This window comes from Galeopterus variegatus, unplaced genomic scaffold (genome assembly GCF_000696425.1).
Source record: "Galeopterus variegatus unplaced genomic scaffold, G_variegatus-3.0.2 Scaffold763, whole genome shotgun sequence".
NCBI classification, from domain to species: Eukaryota; Metazoa; Chordata; class Mammalia; order Dermoptera; family Cynocephalidae; genus Galeopterus; species Galeopterus variegatus.
The window spans coordinates 281,109-307,999 of NW_007726874.1; the positions used below are offsets into that span (position 1 = coordinate 281,109).

Here is a 26,891-nt window from a genome sequence, read left to right on the forward strand (position 1 = left end):
ATGGGAGAGTTTCTTAGTAGTATACTGAGCCCCACCCCAGGCCTTCTTAAGTCTAGTGAAAGTGACTTTAAGGGTACCACTGGGAAAGCTTGACTTGTGTCCTCAGAGTCTGTGTGCCAGGGCTGTTGCCAGAACATGGGTGATAATTCCAAAGGGACAGAGACTGTGGCTGGCCTGCTGTTCTAATGGTGGAGTGAACACCAGAGGCTGCATTGGGAACAGCCTGCTCTCCTAGAATTTGTTGGGTCAAAGGATGCTTGAGTAATTTTTATGGATCTCTTGGGAGAAAGAGCCTGAAGTCACTTTAAACCCTAAGAGGAAACCAGAGGAATGATGTGACCTCATTGGAATGGTACTGTTTTTGTGACTAAGTGGTTGGAGGATTTTTTAATTATCTGAGAATGAGCAGAAAAATTATAGGATCTACACAAAATTTTATGTATTGTTGGGAGAATATTAATCACTCATTGTGGATTTGAAAGGCTAACCAGGAGGGAGAATGTAGTGTTTTCTGAGGGTAAATTATGATCTCTGCTTGGGCTAATCTAAAAGTGGTAATTAAAAAGCACTTTAAACTCTTTAAAGGAGAAGATGCTATATCTCAAGTAGTTTCAACCTCAAAGTCTCCTTTTGTTCTTTTCCCCACCACCACCCATGGGGCTGTGTTTTGTGTCTTTGGCTTATTTGGGTGCAGAATCAGAGATGTACTATATTTTAGTACATGCTTTATATGTAATTTAATGGAAAAAGTTCCATACTAGGGTCTGGCTTCACAAAGGATAGGAGTGGGAAGTTGGTAGGGGATCCTCGTGTGCTGGTGGTCTGCAGGCCAAACTTTGAGTAACAAGGATGTAGGAGGACAGATGGAAGTTTTGTGGCCCTTATAGAGGGTGAGGGAATCAGGGTACAGAAATCATAAGTGAAGAGGACAAAAGGAAAAGAATCAGTGAGTGGAGTAGAACCCAATGGCACGTCACTACTGCAAGGAGTGAGAACTTGAATCTACAACCGGAATCTGCAGAATCTCCAGCCACACCCCAGACCCACTGCATAAGAATCTACATTTTAATAAGGTCCCCCAACATATACATATTGAAGTTTGAGAAGCACTGATCTACAGAATTCCTTCCATCCTTGCTTCCTTCCTTTCCTTCCCTTCCTCTCTCCCTCCCTCTTTTCCCCTCTCTCTATCTCTTTCTTTTTGCAACCTTTATGCTAAGTGGCTCTCAGTATTTCTCTATCAGATTCTCAGAGGGACTCTTGATAGACACAGCCCAAGTGTCAAAACCAAGCAACCAGACTGGAGGGTGGGACACCTTGGCACAAAGCATGCTCCCTCAGGCAGCAGGGACTGTGGGTAGGGCGTTATGTCTGAGAAGGGAATGATTGACATAACTAAGAAATTTTAAAAGATTTACAAAACTGCATATAAGTTGTAATTCATTTGCAATTTAAACAATGTGAGGTCTCTGACTGCCCGTCAGAGTTTCTGATCAGCAGGATCTAATAGCCAGTTGATAAAATATCAGTAAATATAAAGGAAACACTGTATTAGTAACCTGTGAAACATTATCTAAAATAAATGTGCAATTCCTTAGACTTTTCTAAAATAGACTTTTTGCTGTCATCTTACTTCTAGGGATCAAAGATTTATTCTGAAGGATGATTAATTATTAGAAAAGACTTTAAAAAAGTAATATTTGGCTCCATTATCCCTTATTCGCTGGAGAATACATTCTTTTTGAAAACAGAAAGCTAACTCTAGATACATTACTTTCTTTATACAGCTGACAGAGTGGCTTCCAGGACCAATCTTTTAATGTCAGATTATTAAAACCACAAAGGACTAAATTGCTCTAATCCTGAAGATCCCTCTGCACACAGCACAATGGGATACAATGTTATTATGACTAAAATTACTCACTAACCACACAGTAAGGGAAAGACCTGGTGTTACAGCAGGGTTTCTCAGAGTGTAGTCACATGATGGCAACATCAGCATCACTGGAGGACTTGTTAGAAATGGAGATTCTCAGACCCATCTCAGACATAGTGAATAAGAAAGTATGAGGGTTGGGCCCAGCAATCTGTGTTTTCCAGGTGGTTCTGATGCTTGATAAAATTAGAGAACCACTGAATCAGGGTAGTGCAAACTCCTGTAGCAAAAAAATAGAAATATATTTGTTGCTCCTTTGAAGGTATAGGTAGATGAACAGTTTGGCAGGGTGGCCTCCTTCATGCAATTATTCAGGGACCCAGGCTGGTGGAGGCACAGCCATCTTCAATATGTGACTTTTGGGGTTGCTTCAAAGGTCATCCTAGACAAAAGAGGAGAAGAGCATTGAGAAGTCGTTGATGTTCTAAGGTCTGGAAATGGAGTACATTACTCTGGTCCACATTCCGTTGGCTGAAACTGTCACATGGCCTCACCTGGCTGCAAGGGAGGCTAGGAAATGTAGTTTAGCTCGTGCCTAAGAAAAAGGCAAGCATGGATTTTGGTGAGAAGTTGCCACTCCTTGTGGAAACTTAGAAGATTTTCTGTATTTTGGATCTATTTTATGCCATAAACTCCATGGACTTATACTAAGAATGTTTTTAAATGCATAAAATAAAATACATGGAAATAAAGGAAACCAGCAATATTAAAATGTAATTATAAACTATTAAAAACATTTTTGACAGAGCAATATATGTATTTCTTTATTAATGCATTAAATAAAATCTAGTGACAACTAACTACTGTGATTTCAAACTAATGAGTATAAACAGTATTTCAAGATATCTGAAGCCACTGTAATGTAATATTTTAATATCTGTGATTACTTATGGTAGCAAAAGTCACAGGTACTGCTAATGATACCAGGTTTATGTCCTACATTCATAATTGAACCATGCGCTAAATTTCAATTAGAGGTTAGTGAAAATAAAGAAATAATTTTTCCCCATGCATATTCATTGACTACTCTCCTCATCTCCCTCGAATTTTATCCACAGATCTGAGAACTTCTGTTATACACCTCATTTCTAACCTGGCATGAGGGGAATCATTCAGTCTTTATGGTTTTATATGCTTCATTAACAACAGCTTATTGATCTTCATAATATTTTTATATGGTAAATTTATATCTTGTATACCTATGCACCTTAGTTTTTCAGGTTTAGTAATAACACAAAAATAATTTTATGTAAGTCCTCTGAGATTCATTTTGTCAAGTTTCCATCTGTTCGGATGCTTTATCAGTAAACTTGATGGTAGTTTGACCTTATATGACAGTAATTCTTACCTGAAAGTGTTAATTTTTAAAATTTCTGCTCACTTGTCTAAATTGTTTATAGACCTTTTCTTGTTTTAATCAGTCCCCTTACATTCCTGATCTTGTGCATATATGTAGAAGCTTAGTTCTGAATGCACTACTGCCCTATAATCTCTCTGCATAAGAGCAGATGAAGGGCACTGGTTGGAGTTAGATAAATCTGGGTTCTAATCTGGGCTTTTCTAAATGCAAGTTTTTGCCCTTAGGTAAATTACTCAACCCTGAAAAGCCTCAGTTTGCTTGTCTGTGAAGTGGATGTAATAGGCTTAGCACCTAAAAGGTGCTTAGTAAATTATTGCTACTAATATTTCCTCCCTTTTTATACCAGTCTACACAGCCAAACAGCCTGGTTAAGTCTGAGTATTCAGCCTCCAAGGAGAATAGCTAACCATCTGAAAGTATAACAAAAACATATGCATTGGAGGTTTTTGTTTGCAGGCAACAGAATCTGATTCTGATTGACTTAGACCAAAAGAGAATCTATTACAGATATATGATTAAACACAATTGAGACTGACTGCCTGGTTAGAAGAGACAAAACTAGGCAGCTTCAGAAGGTCACTGGCACTAATGATTTTCTAGTGGTATTTCAGTCTTTACATGCCTCCATTTAATATTCAGAGTCCAAGCAGAGAGACTTTAATTTGTTGAGCCTTGGCCATCGGCCTTCTGAGTTATTGAGGCAAGATCTAGAGTAGTTTGTAAAGCATCTTGACTTAACTATATATCAAGACATCAATAATCATCAGGGAACTGCAAATCAAACCACAGTGAGATATCACCTTACCACTGTTAGAATGGCTATCATCAAAAACAAGGATGAAAGAGAAATTGGAACCCTTGTACATTGTTGGTGAGAATGTAAGAATGGTGTAGCCACTATGGAAAATAGTATGGTGGTTCCCCAAAAAAGTAAAAATAGAACTACCATATGACCCAGCTTTCCCTCTTCTGGGTGGTGATCCAACAAAATTGAAATCAGGATCTTGAAGAGATCTATGCACTCCCATGTTCACTGTAGCATTTTTCACAATAGCCAAGATATGGAAACAACCTAAATGTTTGTTGACAGATAAATGGATAAAGAAAATGTGGTATATACATGCAATGGAATATTACTCAGCGTTAAAGAAGAAGGAAATCTTGCCATATGCAACAACATGTATGAAACTGGAGGACCATTATGCTAAGTGAAATAAACCAGTGATAGAAAGACAAATACTGCATAATTCCACTTATATGGGGTATCTGAAAGAGTCAAACTCATAGAATCAAAGAAGGAAATGGTAGGAGGGGAAAAAGGGGAGTTGCTGTTCAACAAGTATATAGTTTCAATATGCAAGATAAATAAGTTCTGCGTATCTGCTGTATAACGTTGTGCTTATAGTTAACAATACTCTTATGCACTTAAAAATTTAAGAGAGTACATCTCATGTTAAGTGTTCTGTACACACACACACACACACACACACACACACACACACACACACACACACACAACTGTGCAGCTTGAGAAATTATTACCCAAAAGGTGCTGATAAATTGGGTGGCTTAACAATGGTAGAAGTCTACTTACCAAGTATCCATCCTCTGATGGTTAAAGAGTATGGCATCCAGCTAAGATCAAATGAATAGAGATAGAAATTGACTTTATGCTGACACCATCACATCTTCGTATCTGTTGAGAGCTTATAGCACCACCTACTGTTTTGAGATAAAATTTCTTTCTGTTAAAAGTTGTGGCTTATGTTTTAGAGTATTTAGGACAAGCAAGTGTCGTAAACCAAAGAGCTATAATTCTATGCAGTGCTTTAGGGAAAAAAAAAGGTGACTGCCCACTGATGGCTCCGTGTTGTTTATAGTGTTTGTAATCATAACTCTGAACTGCTGGTGTAAATTGCTGCTGCAAGATCCAGGCAGTAAGTGAAGTGGTAATAATGATGATAACTACTTTTTATATGCTTTGTACTGTTCTAAGTGCCTAATGTGGATTATCTCATTTAAACACCATCATAACTCTATGAGAGGTACTATTACATCCATTTGACTGATGAAGAGACTGAGGCACAGAGAAGTAACTTAGCGAAGATCATATGCCTCATAAGCAATAGAGCTGATATTTAAGCCCAGATAGTTTACTCTCTGGAGAGTAAATGCCTGGGACTCTCTGGAGCAAAGAATGCTCTCCTAATGATCAGTTACCCCACATGCATTTGTCAGCAAGGCACACCAGCAGTGTGACTCATTTTTCTTTTTACATCTGATTAATAACACACTATTGGGTTCAATAATATATTTTATTCACGCGAGTAATATACATAGTAATCATAGCCAAAACTTATATACTACTACATGCCAGGCACTCTTTTATGTACTTTATGTACATTAATTCGTTTATTCTTCTCAACAACCCTATGAGGTAAGTATTGTTTTTAATCCCCATTTTAAAGGTGAGGAAATGGTTAAGTAACTACCCAAGGTCACACAAGTAGGAAATGACAGAGGCAATATTTCAACCTGCATAGTCTGGCTGCAGAGTCTGTGTACTACAAAAGTCTGTGTGCTTATAAAAAGTTATTTAAAAATAGTACAAGTGTATACTTGGATATAACAGAAATCATGGAGGCCTGCATGGTGATGCTCAGATCTGGAAAAACAATGTGAAGGTGGAATGAAAATGTTTGAAGTTTAGGAAAGACTGATTTAAGTTGTTTCAGATTTTCAGTATCATAAATAATTCTGCATTGAATACCTTCCTGGGCACTCTTGGTATAATTTCTCAAGGGTGGGTACAGGGATGTGGATTCACTGCGTTATTGCTCTCCAAAATGGCTGTACCGACATGTTTTTATCTTTTTTGGGGGGGGTCACTTTAAGGGAGTTTTATATGGTCTCCGTAATCTCCCCTCCCCCGTCAGTGTTTCTAGAATGTGTAGGCCACTGAGGACTATTGGTAATAATATAAGTTAAGCAAAATGTGGTTGCTTATGACTCATAAGAGAAGGAGAATCTATATTCTGACCAAATAAGTATACTCAGTTCACTCCACTGTTGCAGAAGCTAGTATATTATCAAATACTTTGTTCATTCTACCAGTACATACATTTCTGAACTAGAAAGGATGAGGGGGCTATGGGCATTAATGCCACCTAGTGGTTACACTAAATTCTGCCTCCTAGAGGTTTTCAATCTTCAAAGTGCAGAAAAATTAGCAAAGGAGCTTGTTCAAAAATGAAATTCTTGGCCTTAACCCCAGTAGTCTAATTCAGAAGGAAGGAGAGAGAGAGAGAGGAGAGAGGAAGGGGGAGAGAGAGAGAGAGAGAGAGAGAGAGAGAGAGAGAGAGAGAGAGAGAGAGAGTGTGTGTGTGTGTGGTGGGTGTCCAGAAACCTGCATATTTAAAAGGCAGCCTGTGTGGTTGTTGGTTCTGACGTGTTTGCAGTTTCGCTGTTGGCTGGGCCCCCTCTTCTCCTTAATCCTCTTCTCCAGCAGCTGCCGTGGTACCTCCTGGGTTATGTGGGAGCTATGGGGATCTTCTGGGACTATTTTGAGTTGAGGAGGACCAGCTGAGCATGCACACAAGGGAACAGGCTAATGTGTTTGGGGATGAGAAGAGCCCAAACAATGACCTCAGTTTTGCCAAATCCATTTGCATTTCCTCTTTACTGATTTCTGTTGACCTCAGTGCTACTTTTGACTCTGTGGGTCACCTCCTACTTTTGTTTTTCTCTCCTTGGTATCCTTCAGCCTGGTATACAGGGTCTTCATAATCAGACTCTAGCCCATCTTCCAGGTCCCTCAATGATAATCCCTCTGTACACATTAATCTTTCAATATCCCACAGAATCATTCTCAGGCCTTTTCTCTTACTGCTTCTCCACCTCAAATTCTTACTCCCCGTTCTTTATGCTTTTAATGCAACCTTTAAGTTTTTTATAATTTTTTTTTTTTTTGACGGCTGGCCAGTATGGGCATCTGAACACTTTACCTTGGTGTTACAACACCACGCTGTAACCAACTGAGCTGACCAGCCAGCCCATTTATACATCCATCCATCTATCAATTTACTTATTCATTCATTCCTTGTGTTGTTTCTCTTGCCTGGAATATAAATTCTATTCATTCTTCAAGTGCCGTCCACTCAGCTAAGACAAATAGACTGTTCTCAGCTTCATTCATTGATTCCTTCTCTGAGATCTGCCAGCACCAAGAGTCCTGAATTGCCCACTAACTCTAAATTACATATTCCTGTGTGTTCGTGAACTCTGTTAGACTTTTTCTTCTGCTCTCGAGTAAATTGTAAGTTACATGAGGGTAGAAACTATTTTATGTAATTCTTTGGTATTTTCTAAAATTGTTTGCACATTCTAAATGCACAGTATGGCTTAGTGGACTTATTCCAACATATAATGAGTTGTCGTCATACTCACTTTTAAGAGAGAAGAAAAATAATCATTTTGTTGAACACCTGTTATTTGCCAGATACTGTGCTTGGAATTGTACATGTATTATCTTATTTAAAACTTAAAAGCCATGTGAGTAGAATTATACATTTTATAGATTAGAACAGTGGACTGAGAAATGTCTAATAAATTTGTGTAGCCATCATTAACAAGCATTTGGACCCAGGCCCATTTGACACCAAAACCCCTACCCTTTGTTCTACCACATTGCCTCTATTTTAGTTTTGGATCTTTCCTTTATGGTGTTTTGCAATGATGCTTTGCATTCCTGCTTTCCTTCCTTCAGACAGAGTCGGCTCTCAGGAATGAAGAGTGGCACTTTATCCTGGAATGACACTCTGTCCTGTTCCCTATACCGTTTCATGCCAGAGTGGCCTTCTTCACACACAGTTTGCTTGGTATATAAGTAAAGCAGTGTGCTCACCACTTTTTTTTTTTTTTTCCATTTTGGACTGGCTTTATTGGATTCAAAACATTTCGTACTGTTGAATCATTCAGGGCCCTGAAACACTGGGGTGCTTTCCGGAACACTTGTGGATAAACCTGGCATGTTGAGTCTTCTTCTCCATGCTCCTTTTGGAGATGTAAATGATCTCAGTGAGTGTGGTGATTTTTGGAGCTCTTTGTATAACTACCCCGGAAAACTTCTAAACTAACTCAATACAAATCTGCATTTGATCTGTTGTGTTTTCTACCACAGGGATTCAGAGCAAGCCCTCGGCATATCAGAAGACGAGCTGCAGTGGCTGCAGCTGCCCGTCTGGAAGAAGCAAAGCCCCTGGTGGAAGTTCACCATCAGAGTGAACAAGAAACATCAGTGAGGAAACGAAGAATCAAGAAAAATAGCCGAGTCCAGCCAGAATTTTATCACTCTGTTCAAGGTGCTTCAATGAGACGGCCTGTAAGTAGAGAATCATGTAAGAATATTAAACGCACCGTCAAATGTGTGGTTGTTCTTAGTTTTTAAAAATTATCAGATTAGGGCCGGCCCGGTGGCGCACTGCTACAGTGCGCCGCTTGGGAGCGTGGTGGCGCTCCCGCCGAGGGTTCGGATCCCACATACAGACCGGTTCCTGCTCACTGGCTGAGCGAGGGGCGGGAGCAACACCGAGGGTTGCGATCCCGTTGCCGGTCCCGGTCCGGTACGGGCGCAACACTGAGGGTTGCGATCTGTTGCCGGACATGAAAAAAAAGTAGAGAATCATGTAAGAATATTAAACGCACCGTCAAATGTGTGGTTGTTCTTAGTTTTTAAAAATTATCAGATTAGGGCCGGCCCGGTGGCGCACTGCTACAGTGCGCCGCTTGGGAGCGTGGTGGCGCTCCCGCCGAGGGTTCGGATCCCACATACAGACCGGTTCCTGCTCACTGGCTGAGCGAGGGGCGGGAGCAACACCGAGGGTTGCGATCCCGTTGCCGGTCCCGGTCCGGTACGGGCGCGACACTGAGGGTTGCGATCCGTTGCCGGACATGAAAAAAAAAAAAGACAAAAAGGGGAAAAAAAAAAAAATTATCAGATTAACTTAAAATAATCAGGTTATCCTGTTGTTATCCCCAACAAGTGGCAGTGTACTCATATGAGTTCCAGCAAGGAATGTGGTTTCAGAGAAGGTGCTGGTGTAGATTGTTGCCAAAGAGAAAAGAGTTAGTCACTGTCAGGCACCCTGATAGAAAAGCTGGTGGATCCGCAGCCTCATTGGAGCTGGGGGTCTAGAATGAGGCTGGGGCCATAGAGTCAAAAAGCTGAGGTGTGGCAGTGACAAGATCAGAGTTGGTGAAGAGGACAGTGACAAAGCCAGTATCGGGATAGGAGAAGCAATGGAGGGAAGTTGGGGCTGGAGTCTGAGCCTGTCCAGGAGGCTCTTGAGCCAGTAAAACCTGTACTTCTCTCTGCACACAGCCCAGGGTGACTCTGTAAGGGTCCTGGCCTTCTCAGGTATGGCCTTTATATTGTGTTAAGGCTGCACCATTGTCCTTTTCTTACCAAACAACCCTTGTCTCTGTTGGCTACAGTGCTGCCTTTCCTGGGAAATTCGGGGCTCAACTTGGATCTGGTCTTCACCTCCTTCTCACTTCCTGAGCACATTATCCTATGTGTGCTGATTTTTTGTTGTTGGTTTGGGTTCTGGCACATGGTCTTTTTACCAAGGCTGTGACAGTTAAGGATTTGGGGCTTAGATGCCATTTAAAAACTTTAAAAAGTACTTCATGACTGCAATTATTTTACATTGCTTTAGCATTAAAAAATATCTGTATCCCTATGCTGTGGGGAGCCTATTATTGTTGTTTCTCTTGCCAATCCAGGGAAGTCATCAAGATTTGACTTGATAATAAGTCTTTATGAATTACTAAAACAGAACTGCTCTTCTGTAGGGTAACTCTGTGGCAGGCACATGTGGAGATTACTAGAAAGCCAGGAGAATGTATGACTCAGTAACCAGGCCAACAGCAATGACAAGAAGCTAAATTCCTTTATTGAAAAGGTCCTGTTTGTCTTTAACCAATTGCAAAATACATATTTAGAGATGACAGTCTTCTTTTCATGGTTTAAGAAAACTAAAGCTATCTAAGTAGAATTTGGTATCTATGCAGAGAAATATGAAATAGGAAAATTTATTCATTCAACAAACATATGCTTTTTTATATACAGGAAGTAAGGGACATACAGATACATATTGATAACTAACAGCTATTGGGGGCTTAGTGTATAACAGGCATTATTTTATATCACTCACTTAGTAAATCCTGTGAGGTAGATGTTATTTTTCCAATTTTATGGACAATGAAACTGAGGCTAAGAGAGGGTAAATAATTTACCTAAGTTTACCTAGTTGTTTGGGGCAGAGTCTAGGATTTAGATCCAGGCATCCAGGGCCCAAGCACTTTCCTCTACACTCTGTTACCTTCCTGGAGTACCTGGTTTCTAGGAGCTCACAATTGAGTCAATTGACAGACACACAAACAAGTAAATATAATGCATGTTCTGTGCTATGAGAGTGTTACTGCAGAGATATACACAAAATAAGAAGGAGTTTATCACACAGAAAGTGGACGTAGGTATTCCATATGAAAAGAACATATACAAAAGCACAGAGGCATGGAAAGGTATGGCATACTCCGTGAACAGCTTGAGGTGGTGCTGGTAGCTGAGACTGGATGGGCTAGGTAGGGCCAGATCATAAGGGGCTTGCATATTTACTAAATAGTTGCACTTATCTTCTGTGATGGGGATCAATCGAAGGTGGGGAATAGGTGAATTGGTTCTCTTGCTGAGAATCTAGCTAGTTATTTGCTTCATTATTTGCTTCTAATCTCCCCACGTGGATCAGGATAGAGAAGTGATCATTATCAGAGTTTCGAAACCATCAACCACCATTGTTCCCTTGTGAGCCCTCTACATAACTACCTTGGTTAATAAGACATATTCTTCATGCCTCTGCAACTTTGAACCCACTGTCCACTTTGTCTTTGAATACTTATCTTCACTCTTTGCCTGGTGAACTTCAGTTCACCTCTTCAGACTGACTCATGCTCAAATGACTTGTTCAGTGAAGTCTTTTCTGATCCCTATCAGAGTGAGGTGCCCTTTGTTTTGATCCTCAGCAATTTGTACAAACCTCCAACTAGCAGCTATGCCAGTGAAAAAGAAGGACTATGCAGTTAGGCCCACATGGGTTCAAATGCTGCTCTGTGTATCTGCAGGAAACAGTTGGCACGCTAAGAGGACTTAGCTGAAGAGAGTTTAATGAAGGGATTATTTACAGAGGTGTAGGCAGGGCTACCCACCCTCATCAACCTCCAAATGGGACCTACCTGCCTACTACTCATGGCCTTAAGGGGAAGCAGAAGGCAGTGGTCTTACTGGATCCGAGTAGGAAGAACTGGAGCCTGGAGCCATGGAGGAGCCCTTCCACAGAAGCTGCAGCTGAGGAATGCAGCCAGTGTCAGAACCCAGTGAGTCAGGAGGGAGCAGGGGGTGAAAATATAGTGCCTTCTTTGCTCCTGCTGGTGCCTCCCATTGACCAACCCAACTGGAATCCAAAGGTTAAAGGAGCTTGGTTGGTGCAGATCATAAAGATCAGCCTCCCAGGGACTGAGCAAGGCAGAGATGGGCAGAGTTCTGAGAAGGTACAGGGACAGCAGAGAATAAAGAACATACCTGATGACCTTCGTCAAGTTGTTTTCACTCTCTGAGGCTCAGTTTCTTTATTATAAAGTGATAATAACAATGTCTACCTAGAGTTTTGAGGATCATGAGCTGACATGTGGAAAGAGATTGCATGGTAACTGCTCAGAATGAACACTTCCTTCCTTTCATCTCCTCCCCTAGACCGTAAGTTCTTTGAGGGCCATATCATGTGGTCTAGAATATCTCCTGGCATCTGGCATCTGAATGCACTGTATTGAATAAATGAATAAATGATGGTTATACATGAAAAATAGCTTATGAAATAATGGTACAAGTAGTAAGCCCTACATGAATTCAGAGAACAGAGAGAGTCTCTCCCCCAAACAGGGTCATTAGGGGATAATTAATTTATGGAAGAGCTGGGCTTGAGCTGGGCTTTAAGATATGGGTAGATATTGGCCATGCAGCAGATGCTGGGCCTGGGAAGTGGAGTAAGCAAAAGTACTGAGAACTGTTTAACTGGAGGTGGGGATTTATATGAGAGAAGAACAAGGTGAAGCTAGGAAAATATATTGGGGCCAAAATAAATTACAGATGGACACTGGTTTAAACTTTATTTTCTGTGCTTCATGGAGACACTGAAACAGATGAGTAGCATGATCAAAGCACGATTTTAGGAAGATTAAACATGTGCAAAGTGAGTTGGGGAGCAAGATAGGAGATTAAGTAGCTACTGCAGTTGTCTAGGAGTGAGGGGAATAGGGGCTTAATGGGCCTCACCCATGGCCTGCTGGCATCTGATGCTGACTGCTGATGGGGAATTTGAGGCTGGCCTCACCCTGTGTCCTGAAGGATTAGATGGAAGGGAGAGGATTAGAGGGCAGGAAATAGCAGTGGAGACTACTCAGTTGCTTGGGGCAAAAAAATCCATAACATTCTTTGGAGTTTTCTTTAGGGCAGATACAGCTCACTTCCTCCATTTTACTGCATCTCCTACCCATTGTCTTGGAGACCGGAAATTGTCAGTGGCTAGTGAGGAGGCTGTTAGCTCCTTTTTTCATATGCTTCCTGCGCAGTCTTCTGGACCCTTACGGCCTCTGCTGACATCTCCCTGTTTTTATGCCATGTGTGGACTTCAGCTGAGGCTTTGTGTCCTCTTCTGAGTTTGGTTAGGTGTAGTCAGTAGTACCTGTTAGAGCTACCCTATTCAACACGTGCCCCAAAGCCTGTCCTTTTCTAACTTTCACATTTGGAGAAATCATTGTTACCACATGTTGCTGGGAAAGCAACTGAGATTACGGTTTGGAGATGGAATAAAAATAAATCAGCTATGGTGATTTCAGGATTATTTGAATGACTTTATATGAAGCACTCCAGGCATCTCTAGTGGCATTCTGAGTAAGAAATAGGCCCGCCAGTGAGAAAGACTGAAACAGAAGTAGCTGCAAAGGAGATGAATCAGAAAATGTGACAGTGCAGGTTCAGCCAGCTTTCAGCAGGACCATCCTCTTGATGAAGTGTCATGTGGGATGCATTATACTTTAACATCTATGGCTGTTCTAACCTATTTATTATTCTGAATTCATTATTTATACCCAAATGTGCCTACAAGAGTTGGTAATGGGGATCACTAGTATAAACTTAATTAATAATATATACATGTTTTTTATTTCACTCCTGTGGAAAATTAGATGTTTCTAAGGGTGAGTAAACTAAAAATTTATCCTGATTTTCTCTCAGTACATATATTTTGGGATTTGTACTGTGTATTAAAACATGTCACCAGGATGCTTAGGAATTTTTTGCCATCTTGGAGCAGAAAAGGTAGTTAGATTGAGATCTCCATTTCTGTACTCTTGTGACATTACAAAGCATTTGTTTGGTTCCTGAACCTTAGCATTTGTAAACATCATCATCATCATTAACATCATCAAAACAAGAGCGCTCATGTTTGCGGTGTGCTTACCTCATTGGCAGCACATGGGCATTGTTCTGTACTCTTCCCTTTTTCTTTCTTGTTTCATCTTCCCAGCAATTCTCTGTGGTAGGTGCTCACTTTCCAGAGGAGGAAAGTTGTCAAGGTCATGCAGCTGGTAGATAATGGAGCTAACATTTAAAAGCAGACACTCTTGACCTGAGCAGTTTGAGAATGGAGAATTCCAAATGATCATATTTCTAATGCTAGAAGTTTACCCTAATCAACCCTCCTAAAGTATTTTAATCACTTTGAGTTTCAGTTTTCTTACCTGTCTAGATGGTAGATATAGATGAGATCTTTGTTTTTTTTCCTTAACTATGACATCAATCAAAACCTATTTTAAAATGGTATTGAAAATCATAGATAAACCCCATTTTTGCCGTGCATTTTTATAGGCTTGCTTTTTCTGTGGAAGCATCTAGAAAGCAGCAGGAGCCATTTTGTCCTACAGCCCACTCACACTAAACTGTTAGTGTATATCAACTCTTAGGACCAAGAAGTGTGTATGTATTTGGGATTGGAGGTGGGGGACAGGGAAATAAAAGCTTTAGAACACTAGAAAATAATCAAGCATGCTGACTCTATTTCTGTTATATTTCACCGATTCCAGTTTTTTGCACACTATAACAGAATTGCCTACATTTCCCTGTGACTTAGAATCCTGAAACTTTCTCACTGACCTGGTAGAATATCTTATGAAAAATTGCCGGTGCTCCCAGCTCATTGCCCAAATTATAGCTTGCTCCCCCTGCTGGCAAGACCTTGGCCCCTTACTTTTGGACTCCCACCATGAGGGAGCAACTGGATTATTGAACCTGACAGTTTTGACTAAGGAGTTGGAGGACATGCAGGCCTAGCACAAGTGATTGGGTGGTTATGTGTTCTGAAATGGTAAATATGGAGAAAGTTCAGGTTTAGGTTGAGGGGTAGAAATAAAAATTTCCAATTTGTATATGTTAAATTTGAAGTATCTATTAGATGTTCTTGTGCCTGGATTTCATGGAAGATGTGAGTTTGGATTTGGGAGTCATTAGTACATAGATGTTATTAAATCCATGAGACTTGATGGGTTGATCTAGGAAGTGAATATTGATAGAGAAGAGAAGAGAGTTGAGGACTGAGTCTTGGGGTCCTTCAGTGTTGAGAATTTGAGGAGAGGACTGAGGTTCCCAGATAACGTCTAACTCTTCTATCAGAAATACAGATGCCTTAGGCCGGCCCGTGGCTCACTCGGTAGAGTGCGGTGCTGATAACACCAAGGCCACGGGTTCGGATCCTATATAGGGATGGCCGGTTTGCTCACTAGCTGAGCGTGGTGCTGACAACACCAAGCCAAGGGTTGAGATCCCCTTACCGGTCATCTTTTAAAAAAAAAAAAAAAGAAATACAGATGCCTTAAGCAGAGATGGGTCCAGGGCCCCTGACCCATGAGTAGGGATACTCATCTTAGGCCAGGAAAAGTCCACTCAGGTAGAGACTAGAGAAAGTAGCAGAAAAGGATTTCCCAGACATACTCATGACTTTCTCTTCCTTGTGCTCTCCCCTACTAAACCACTTCCTTGAACTCACCCTTCTTTTTCATCTGTTGTTAGTTTCTATTTTTGAGTCTTGGGGAAATTGCTTTTCTGATTTCAGATTAGGTTGTAAGGCTACAGGATATTTTGGAACATTGCATACTTTCAATTTTTAAAAATTAATATTATGAGTATTTTAGGTCATCTTTGTGGTTGGGAGCTTGCGGTAGTATAGAAAAGACTCACACACACATCCTCGATATCACTGAAAATATAAGCAGGGTGTTTTTCTGTTCCTTTCCTGCTTAGATTATTAAACAGTTTTCCCTTTCCCTCTCCTTTTCTAATGTGTAGGACCAGGCAGCTCTATTTGTATAACCTCAGGACACTTCCCCTTCTGTGGAAGGCTGGACTGTACAGCTCATACCTTACTTTGGCTAATTAACTGGCAAATACAAAGCTCTTAAAGGAAACGTTTGTTTCCTTTTTCCTCTGTGGAATTTTACAGAATAAATTAATTAATAAAGTCAAATTTCATTTGCTAACTGCCTGAAAACAATTTTATTGAGTGACACCCATTGAGTTTACTCTTTGTTACACATCGCTATACCTCCATTTCTAGGTCCTTAATTAATGGAATCTTATAAAAGATTTCATTTATTATGAATTTGCCGTCAATAGGTATAAGAGTAATTGGTGCACAGACGCATGCAAGGTGGGAAGACTATATTGAATGAACAGTGCAAGTCTAGACAGTGTTCAGTCTCTCAACTCGTTAAACCAGGGTTACCTGGTGAAGGGATTTTTGTGCTCTGTGTGGAGGAAAATAAGCATGTCTTTCTAACTCATAATTCTCTTTGAGGTCAGTATTTTGACAGCAGCAAGGCCTGTTCCTATTCCTTTTGTATCTTGTACTCAGGGTTACCTGTTGTCTTAACAAACCTTAAATTCTTTAAGCTCTGAGCAAAGGAAACATTTAGATGGCCACTTATACTTCAAAGTTTTCATTAACAACTGTGGATCAAAGGACTGAAAAGAAAGCCCCCTCAAAGATGGTTTAATTTATTAGTTTTCCTCTAACCAGAAAAATCCTTAAATTGTTCTGGGAAGATGGGAATAAATTCCTTTATTTTAAAGGACACAACCATAGTTTCCTTCAGAATTCTCTTTGAAATTTAACAGCCATGTTGGCCTGAGACAATTCCTTATCTTTTCCCTAAATCCCATGGGTTACAATTTAAGACCATTTCCCATTGTTGTATCCTCTGTGGAGAGGATGAAGCGTAGCCCACCTGGTACCGTGTTCCTATCAGTCATTGTGAATCAAAGAATGTTAAAGTTTGAGGGATCTTATGACTTAAGTGACTCATCTGACTTAACATTTCTCCTAATGCTAGATTCCCGTCTGCTTTTAGTACTTTTAGTGACAGATCTCCCATCATTAGATAGCTGTAATTAGCAGCAAGTTAATTGTACTCGATAATCAATAAACTGTTTCTTTTCTAGGCTCATGGTTCTATCTCTCTGGACCTTTGTTCCTACGTCTAATTCTTTTTTTTTTTTTTTTTTTTTTTAAACGTCTAATCTTTTTTTTTTTTTTTTTTCGTTAAATTTTTATTTTGTCAGTATACAATGTATATGATTATTATGGCCCATCACCGACACCTCCTACGTCTAATTCTTAATTTTTCCAAATATCACCTTTTTAGCACCCTTTTAAACTACCTCCAAGTGAGTGGTAAAGGTCCATCTGATTTCTCTTAATATTTCCTCTATTTTTTTTCTAGCTGTGAAATGATGAGTCTGGTTCAAGAAGATCAGTCTGTGAAAATTGAATTTATCCAAACAAAATTTATTTTATACTTAGGGTGAGGAGAAGTCAGTTCTGGAAATGACAGTAATGGTTTAGGAAAACTATTGCTTTGCAGTAACATTTTGTAGTTAAGTAGCACTTCATATTTTTCAAAGCATGTTCATTAGCTCATTTATTTTTTTATTTATTTATTTTTTTTAAGATGACCGGCAAGGGGATCTTAACCCTTGACTTGGTGTTGTCAGCACCACGCTCAGCCAGTGAGCGAACCGGCCATCCCTATATGGGATCCGAACCCAGGGCCTTGGTGTTATCAGCACCGCACTCTCCCGAGTGAGCCACGGGCCGGCCCTCATTAGCTCATTTAATCTGACCAACTACTATGTGTATTGGGTAGGGCATATACTATTAACCCAATTTGACAAAACTAAGTCTAAGAAAATAGGTGATTGGCCCAAGGTCATAAGACTAAATGGAGGCAGATATCCCTCCCCTTGTAATCTTTTGTCTCCTGTGTTTATACTGTGTTAGTCTCTATCTCAGAGAACACTTAGGGAATTGAGTGAGAAATTTCTGGGAGAAGAATATAGATTCCAGTTGACTGGAAGATTATTCACCTTTTCAATGTGACTCATTCACAGGGAGTAGTGATATATCTTTGGGATCCTGCTTGTAGCCCACGTTATCTATGTTGGCTACCCTAGGGTACCAACATATTGGCAAGTCCACTTTGGTCTAATACTACCAAGTCCATGCTGCAGCCCTCACACCTTCTATTCAATTATCAAATGGTAAAGTAGATAATCAGCTCTGATGCTGGGGAATACCACTGATGTACCCTCATTAACCCCCTCTACAAACATGCAGCTTAGCATTGCTAAGATGGAAGAGGGTCAGATACTGTCTTAGTCTGTTTGTGCTTCTATAAAAGAATACCTGAGACTGGGTAATTTATAAATAATAGAGATTTATTTTCTCACTGTTCTGGAGGCTGGGAAGTCCAAGATCAAGGTGCCAGGAGTTTTGGTGTCTGGTAAAGAACTGTTTCTCATTGATGGCACCTTGTTTCTCTGCATCCTAATCTGGTGGAAAGGGTAAGGGAAAGAAAGCAAGAGAGGGTAAGGTAGCTCTCTGAAGCCTCTTTTATAATGTCATTAATCCATTCATGAGGGCATAGCCCCTATGATTAAATCACTTCTCAAAAGGTCCCACCTCTTAATACTGTCACAGTGGTGGTTGAATTTCAAAACATGAATTTTGGGTGAGACACAACATTTAAAACATAGCAGACACCTGAGTTAATCTGGTGTTAAAATTAAATTTAAACATCCTTGTGCACTGTTGGTTTGAATGTAAAATGGTTCAGCTGCTATGGGAAACAGTATGGTGGTTCTTCAAAAATTTAAAAATAGAATTACCATATGAGCTAACAATTCCATTTCTGGATATATACCCAAAAGAATTGAAAGCAGGTCTCAAAGCAAAATTGGACACCCATGTTCATAGCAGCACTGTTCACAACAGCCAAAAGGTGGAAACAACCCCAGTGTCTATTGATGAATGAATGGAGAAACAAAAGGTGAAACATACACGTGATGGAATATTATTCAGCTTTAAAAAAGAAGGAAATTCTGATGCATGCTACAACCTGTAGAAACTCTGAGGACAGTATGCTAAGTGAAATGAGCCTGTCACAAAAAGACAAATACTGTATGATTCTACTTATATGAGGTATCTAGAGTGGTCAAATTCATGGAGACAGAAAGTAAAATGGTGGTTTCCAGGGGCTGGGAGGAGGGGAGAATGGGAAGTTATTTAATGGGTATAGAGTTTTAGATTTGCAAGATGAGAAGAGTTGTGGAGATTGGTTGCACAGCAGTGTGAAGTACTTAACTCCTGAACTGTACACTTAAAAATGGTTCAAATGACAAATTTTATGTTATATGTATTTTACCACAATTAAAAAAAATTAAGTTTAAACAGAGCAACTATGGGCAAGGAGGTAGAATAATAACAATAAACGTTTGTAGAATAAAGGCCCCCACTGGTAATAACATTAGGGAATATATAAACTTAGATATTTTAAAACAAAACTAAATAACACCAAGGTCTAAGGTTCAGATCCTTGAACCAGCCAACTACAAAAGATAAACAAGGGCCGACCCTGTGGTGCACTCAGGAGAGTGCGGCGCTCCCCCCACGGGTTCGGATCCTATATAGGGATGGCCCCGGTGCACTCACTGGCTGAGCGCGGTGCGGCCGTTCACAAAAAAAAAAAAAAAAAAAAAAAAAAAAAAAAAAAAAAAAGATAAACAAAAAACTATCATGAAGTGTCAGAGACATAAGGTAAACAAAAGGTATTTACAAGTAGCAATTGCTAACAAAGGGATTTAATTACTAATTGGAGAACATTTGTTATACACCCACAGTGGGCATGACTGTGCGTTGAGTATCAGATAGCAGGACATGTTTCCTATGGATGAAATGGCAGTTGGTATCATTACTCTTAAAAAAGACAATCTACTTAGAATGTGAACTCTTAGTCAAGGTTTTAAGGGATATTGTATAATACATTTGCATATGAGTTACAACATTATACTCTGGAATAAACAAGGTTGATCGAATCAATGTAATCTTGAATATTAATTCAAGAGATTATATTATTTCATGATCAGTTTGTGTTCTTGCATCAAAAAACTGTTCAGAAACTTTACTTAGCAAATAGATATTTTGAAGTTGTTAGGAGCTAGGATTTTCAGTGGGAGAGAAAAGAGTTGCAGATATAAAATCAGAGAAGTTAAGAAAATCCCTGTAATCCTAAAATTGAATTGGAAATATCCATTTGAACTCGCAACAAATTCATTAACAAAAGTATTTTCTAGTTCCATCCACTGAAAAAGTCTAGAAACAATGACCAATTCTGTAGCAGTGCCCATATTGTGGTATCCTAATATTTCTTTTTTTCTTTTCTTCTCTCTCTCTTTGTTTTTTTTTTTTTTTTTGCAGTTGGCTGGTACAGGGATCAAACCCTGGAACTTGGTGTTATCAGCACTGTGCTCTAACCAAGTTAGCTAAATGGCCAGTCCCCTAATATCATTTCTTTTTTTTATTATTGAATCATAATTGATTATACATATTTTGGGGGTTCAATGTTGACATATGTTGATCAAATCAATATTACTAGTATGTATATTGTTACAAATCATACTTATTCTTTTGTCCTTTTTGAGACCGGCCACACCACGCTCAGCCAGTGAGCACTGTGAGCGAACTGGTCATCCCTGTATAGGATCCAAACTTGTGGCGGGAGCGCCGCACTCTCCCGAGTGCGCCATGGGCTCGGCCCAAAATCGTACTCATTCTTTATGCCCCTTGTCCAATCTCTCCCTATCCTGCTCTTCCTCTACCCTCCCACCACTGATAACCCTAGATTTCTTCTCTCCTTCTGAAAGAGTAATGGTTACTCTGTTGATTTGTTGCCTAGATGATCTGTCCAATGCTGAGAGGTGTGTTCAGGTCCCCCAATATTATCATGGAGCAGCTGCTGCTTCTGTCACTCTGGAATGGACTTTGTGGAGAGAGACATCCTCTTCTTTTCTTTGGTCTCTGCTGGTGACCCTCCTTGTGTCAATGCACTCCAGTGGCTGGTGAACCATCTGCATGGTGGTTGTGACGTCTAGCCACTTTCACAGAAGCTGTGGTTACGGTGGTGGCTGTGGTGGTCCACCCACATGGAGGTGATGTTTTCAGCATGGTCCTTGGCACTGGTGGTGTGCCTGCTTGTGTGGGGGGGGTCCGGTCCCCAGAACCATGCCTCAGGACTCCAGGCAGGGCCCCGAAATGCTGGCGGTGTGCCTGGGCTGGAACTAATTTTTTGTCCTTTGCTTACTTCTAAAACTGGGGAACTTCCTGTGGGAACCAGTACTTGAGCTGTGTGGTTGAGCTAAATTGCTTCTCTGCTGCTGTTTCCCTAGGGAAGGCTTTTTGTGCAGCTCAGGGTTTAATGGTTGACCTTATAGGTACTTCTGGTTCTCTAGAGACCCTGTGCACCTGGATTGTGTAGAAACTCTGATCTGGGCCTGAGTTTTTTCATCAAACTGCACCCCATGCAATTCTGCATTCCCGACCAGTCTCCTCTGAGTGGTCCTGTGCTGATTGTGGGGCAGATCGGCTGCCCTTGCTGTATTCTAGTGTTCTCCCAGTGAGCTTGTCTCCCCTACTGCCCATGCTCCAAACACTTCCCATGGAAAGGGCCCTGTGCCAGTCCCTTGTGATGACTCACCACCCTCTGAATGGTTCCCCTTTTTCAGCTGTTCTGGATCCTCACTCCTGCATGGGTCCATGGGTACCCTATTAGTGGTCTTGCTGTCCTGGGGGCCACCAAGGCCCTCTTCTCCCCTGTCACCTTCAAGCAACTATACCCAGAGCGCACAGCTGTGGCTTCAGCCGGCTCCTGCTCCATGTGCTCAGCAGTTCCAGCCTTAAAGCGGCAGTGACCCGAAACACTATGAGCAGTTTTTTCTTTCTCTCATCATGGTTTCTCTCATCTTCATGAACTCTGTAGGTCTCTCCTCCTCTTCCCCTGAGCTCCAGTGGCCCCAGCTTGGCTGTTATTACATTTTTATAGTGGAAATTGGTTGATTTGTGGGAGAGAGTAACGCTGGGGATGGTCTATTCTGCCATCTTGACCAGAACCCCCCCAATACCATTTCTTACTGAAACAAACTAAGGCTGTCTTTGGTTGGGTTCCTTAAGCAAAACTGAGAGGTGGATTCTTATGAAAGTGATTTATTGAGGGAGAGCTCTTAGGAGAGTAAGGAAAATCAGGATAGGGCAGGGGGCAAAAGCTAATAAGCAAGAGTGTGGCCTTGGCTGGAGACTAGCTTTGGCCTGATCTTACACTGAGCTCTAATGTGTGAACTGCACTGCATAGTTAGTTCCAACTTGAAGGAAGCCTTTTGTCTCTCATCTCAGTCATTGGCTGTGGGCTGCTAGTGGTGTGAGGAAGGTTAGTTTAGTCTGGTGGAGTCTCTGAAAAAGGGGGTGGCTGTGAGCTGTTAGCAGCCAACACTCACAGCAGCTGGGAGGTGAGTCCACCAGCTGGGTGGAGGGAATCTGGGTGGGGCACCCATATAAGCCATCACAGACTTCTTGGAGCATTGGCTGATTCCAGATCTGGAACAGGAAATATAGAATGAGCCCAGCACATCCTGTCAAACCAGAAAGCAAGGAGGCATCAAAGACTGGCAGTAATGTCCAAAGGATGTTGGGGGGGCTTCTACTGCCCAGTGATTAAGAATAATGATCATAGTGGGTTGAAACACATCAATATATTTAAAATCCCTGAATTTATGATATTTTAAAAAACTACCTCATTGGTGACCTTTGGAGAATGCTAGAGAACCAATTCACCTTTCCGAAAAGTGGTAAAGGGAAAGAATCAAGCATTATCCTGTCTTTGCTATAATCAAATAGAGAAGGAATGAAGATATTAGTGTCACCATTTTACAAACCGTAATGAAGTCATGAACCTAGATGATGATCTTCAGTGACTGCTGAGCCCGAAAAGACAGACAAGTGCATATTAAGTGCCTCCTGGTGAAAGTACACCTTAATACTTATGAAGTGTTCTTGCCAAACAAATTGAACCTAAGTCAGGTTAAACCGCTAGTTGTAGTTACAGATTTATACAAAATACAGGAGACAGAGGAATGTTAAGCAATGTGGTGAAGGTACAGTTAGGAAAATAAGACTATGGGAAACCCTAGGACAAACACTCCCAGTCTCTTCAGCAAATAAATTATAAGAAAACAAAGTGGGAGGGGTAAACCACGATGAAAAGAGACTTAGATCTACCAAGCAAATGCGATGTGTAGGCCTTGTTTGGATGAACAGACCAAATGTAAAGAAAGAGTTCCCGAGAAAATTGAGGGAATTTGAACACCGAATATTTGATGACATTAAGAAATTCATATTGGGCTGGCCCGGTGGCGCACTGCTACAGTGCGCCGCTTGGGAGTGCGGCGGCGCTCCTGCCGAGGGTTTGGATCCCACGTACAGACCGGTTCCCACTCACTGGCTGAGCAAGGTGCGGGCGCAGCACCGAGGGTTGCGATCCCGTTGCCGGTCCCGGTCCGGTACGGGCGCTACATTGAGGGTTGCGATCCGTTGCCAGACACGAAAAAAGACAAAAAAGGAAAAAAAAAAAAAAAGAAAGAAATTCATATTAATATATATAATTTTTGTCTTTTTTTGATGGCTGACTAGTACAGGGATTAAACCCTGGACCTTGGTGTTATCAGTACCACACTCTAATCAGCTGAGCTAACCAGCCCTATATTAATATTTAGATTGATAATGGCATTGTGATTTTGTTAAAAATAGTCCTTATGTTTCAGAGATGCATACTAAAATAGTTAATGATGAAATAGTAAGATCCCTGGGATTGGCTTCAAAATAATTCAGTGGAGTAGGGGAGAAAATGTTGGTAGGGATATGATCAAAACAACACTGACCAGGAATTGGTAATTTGAAGCTGGGTGATGTGTAAATGACAATTCTTTATACTTTTCTTTTGTTGTGTAAGCTTGAAATATCCCATAAGGAAAGTTTTAAGACATTAGAAAAAAGAAAACAAACCTTTATTTGAAGTTTATATCATCAGTACATTGCTTTATCAAGTCCTTTTTCTGGCTTTTGTTTTCCATAGAGTATGCCTAAATTTTTCTTAATAACTTCCAGATTTTAGATATTTATTACTGGCAGATTTTTAGAAAGGCAGAAGGGGGTAATATTCCCATGGCTATTTTAACAAAGAATTATTTCCTTATTTTTTGGCTTTTTACTTACAACATTTTAAAAACAATATTGGTGAATGGTGTATAAAATATGCTTATTATTTAAAACATAAATAATGTAAAATAGGTTAGAAATTATATAGGCATTTTCGTCTGTTTTAATATCTAAAAGGTGATTTTCCCCCAAGATTGCTATTTTTGTTCTTTGCAGATTTATTGAGATGCTAATTGAATTTTTATTGAAACAAAACTGATCCAAAAGGCAATGTGCCATCACATTGTTCGACTTTGTATTTGATGCCTAATCTAACCATTTTTTCATAGTAAGTAGAATTCTTCCATTGCAGTATTACTTTACACCAGCAAATTACACTGATATCTTTTCACAGAGCTCATGAAATTTTGATGATGGCTAAAATGCAAGATATTGAGTTGCCTAATCGATTTGAGTTAATCTTTAATAGTGACATCACATTCCATTATGTGACTCTATTCAAGAGCTGGTTTTCCAGTGGTAGATGATTTGCTTTCATTTTGCTGCTCATGTGTGTACTTTTCTCTTGCTAAACAGGAAGGCAAGCCAATGTTTTACACATTTCCAGCTCAGTTTAAGGATTAATTATGAAAGTTTGAAATTGTCCTTAGTTGGGATGCCTTAGAATTATCTTTCAGTTTTATTTATATATTAGTCCTATTAGAAATGGGCATGGATAATTGAGAACAGAGTATAATTTTTAGCTGTTTTGCCAAATACAGTAAAATACCCCATTTACCTTCTCTAAAACTGAATAATTGGGTGTGGATATCATTCAGAAGCAATGGGGTCCTTACAGGACATGTGCTCTCATGCTATTAATTTTCCTAACTGCAGCCACAGAGAAACAATTATTTTTAGGTGGCCAATATCAGTGTTAAAAATGAGCCTATTTTTCTTAGCCATCAGGGTAACCATTTTCCTTGAATTGTGATGATAATCAGTTGTGACATATTACTTCCAGCCTTTTTTCCTCCCTCCGCATTCCGAGAAGTTTAAACATTATTGAGCATAAACTTTTGTCTCAGGAGTTTAAAAGGGCAAAAATTATACATTCAACCTGAACATAAACTTTAAAGTGGAGTTCCATGCTCATTCAGCTCTTTGGAGTTTTAAACAAGAGGTGTCTGAGAAATCATTAGCCGAGATTCTTGACCTTCCTCGTATTTTCTCTGGGCTCTTTTTTTTTTTTTTTGGTCTCTGTGACACAGAAATTAGCCACCCACTTAATAAAGTGTGACCTAGAGTTAGTCAGTTGTGATTTCTTCCACTGATGACAAATTATAGAAATTGTGATTTTTACTAATAAAGAGAAACCACCTGGGTTAAAAATCAGATTGTTGATGTGCTTTTGAGTTGTATTATTGACACTTCTTAGGACAAAAGATTGAGTATGGTTGGAGAGTTTTAGAATTCTCTGGCCCACAGCCTACTCCTAAAATCCTGGATGGTTCCTTTTTTAATATAAAAATAAACTGTTGGTCTGAAGGTGAGAGGTGGAGTAGGCAAATGAGTCAACTGGATATCAGGCATTGTCTCATTCTTTTGGCAGTTAGTTTGCTTTACATTCTTAGTTATTTTCACTTGTTCTTTTATTTCCTTAGGTATATGTAACTTTAAGTAAGAGTATTTTATATTACTAGGTACTGTACAAGTATTTTATTAATTGATATTTTAAAATACCTCATTCACTAATTATGGAGCCAGATGGGTTAAAAAACAGAACAGTGCTACTTTCTTAGAAACATACTACAATTATTTTTCCAAAGTCATTTCTTCATCATAGTTCTGTCTCTCATTCTGACTTTAATCATGAGAATTATGTCACCTTAGAGGAAAGAGACTGTGCTTTGTCTTCCAAACCTTAGCCCCAGGGAACTGTGGGATTTCAATAAATTTTTAATAATGAAACTGTTCTACTTTTTTTTCTTAACAGTTATTACTTAGCTTTCATGGAGTAAGAGAAAGTTATAAGGTGAGAAGTCAGAGTGAGGAGGAGTGGAAAAAAAGAAAATCATAGGCTCAGCTATCGTGATGAATTGCCAAGTTAGATTGTATTTTATATATCCAAAAGTACCTTTCTTTAAAGTTATCTATTCATGGACCGGCCTGTGGCTCACTCGGGAGAGTGTGGTGCTGATAACACCAAGGCCACGGGTTCGGATCCCATATAGGGATGGCCGGTTAGCTCACTGGGTGAGCGTGGTGCTGACGACCCCAAGTCAAGGGTTAAGATCCCCTTACCGGTCATCTTTAAAAAATAAAAAAATAAAAAATAAAGTTATCTATTCATCGTGAGAATGGAAATTTAAAAACTTTAAAAAATCATATGCTACAACAGCACCTGTTCTATTAATGGTCTGGGCCCAGTTTGATTTTAAAAATCATATGCTACAACAGCACCTGTTCTATTAATGGTCTGGGCCCAGTTTGATTTTACTTTAGCTAAGACTTAAACCTTTTAGCAAACATAAACAGTATAATGGAGTGGTTAAAAACGTGCGTTCTGCAGCCACACAGCCTGAGTTTAAATTCTGCCCTCAGCACTTACTAGCTTAGTGCCTTTGGGCAAGTGAGTTATTTAGCATCTCTGTGGCTGTGCTCCTAAACTACAGAATGGGGGTCAGTAACTTCATAATGTTATTGTGTGGATTGATCTATTTATAGATTTGGATAAGCAAGAAAATTCAATCATGGTATATTACATAATTCAGCAGTGAATAATATTAACATGGAATTAATCATAAAAATCACTGACTATGAATTTAAGCAAAAATAATGTAAGAAAGCTATAATCTTTGTCTACCATAGTAGGAACTCAATAGATAACATCTAAAATTAATGAATCTAG

General features: G+C 39.9%; 1 protein-coding gene across 1 annotated transcript in view; it reads left to right on the forward strand.

The window, feature by feature from the left end:
- Positions 1-26,891, forward strand: part of DST (dystonin) — a 447,950-nt gene that overhangs the window by 30,902 nt on the left and 390,157 nt on the right. Inside the window, 1 exon segment of the mRNA XM_008572189.1 lies at positions 8,476-8,676. Within this exon segment, the coding sequence (XP_008570411.1) occupies positions 8,476-8,676 (201 nt within the window).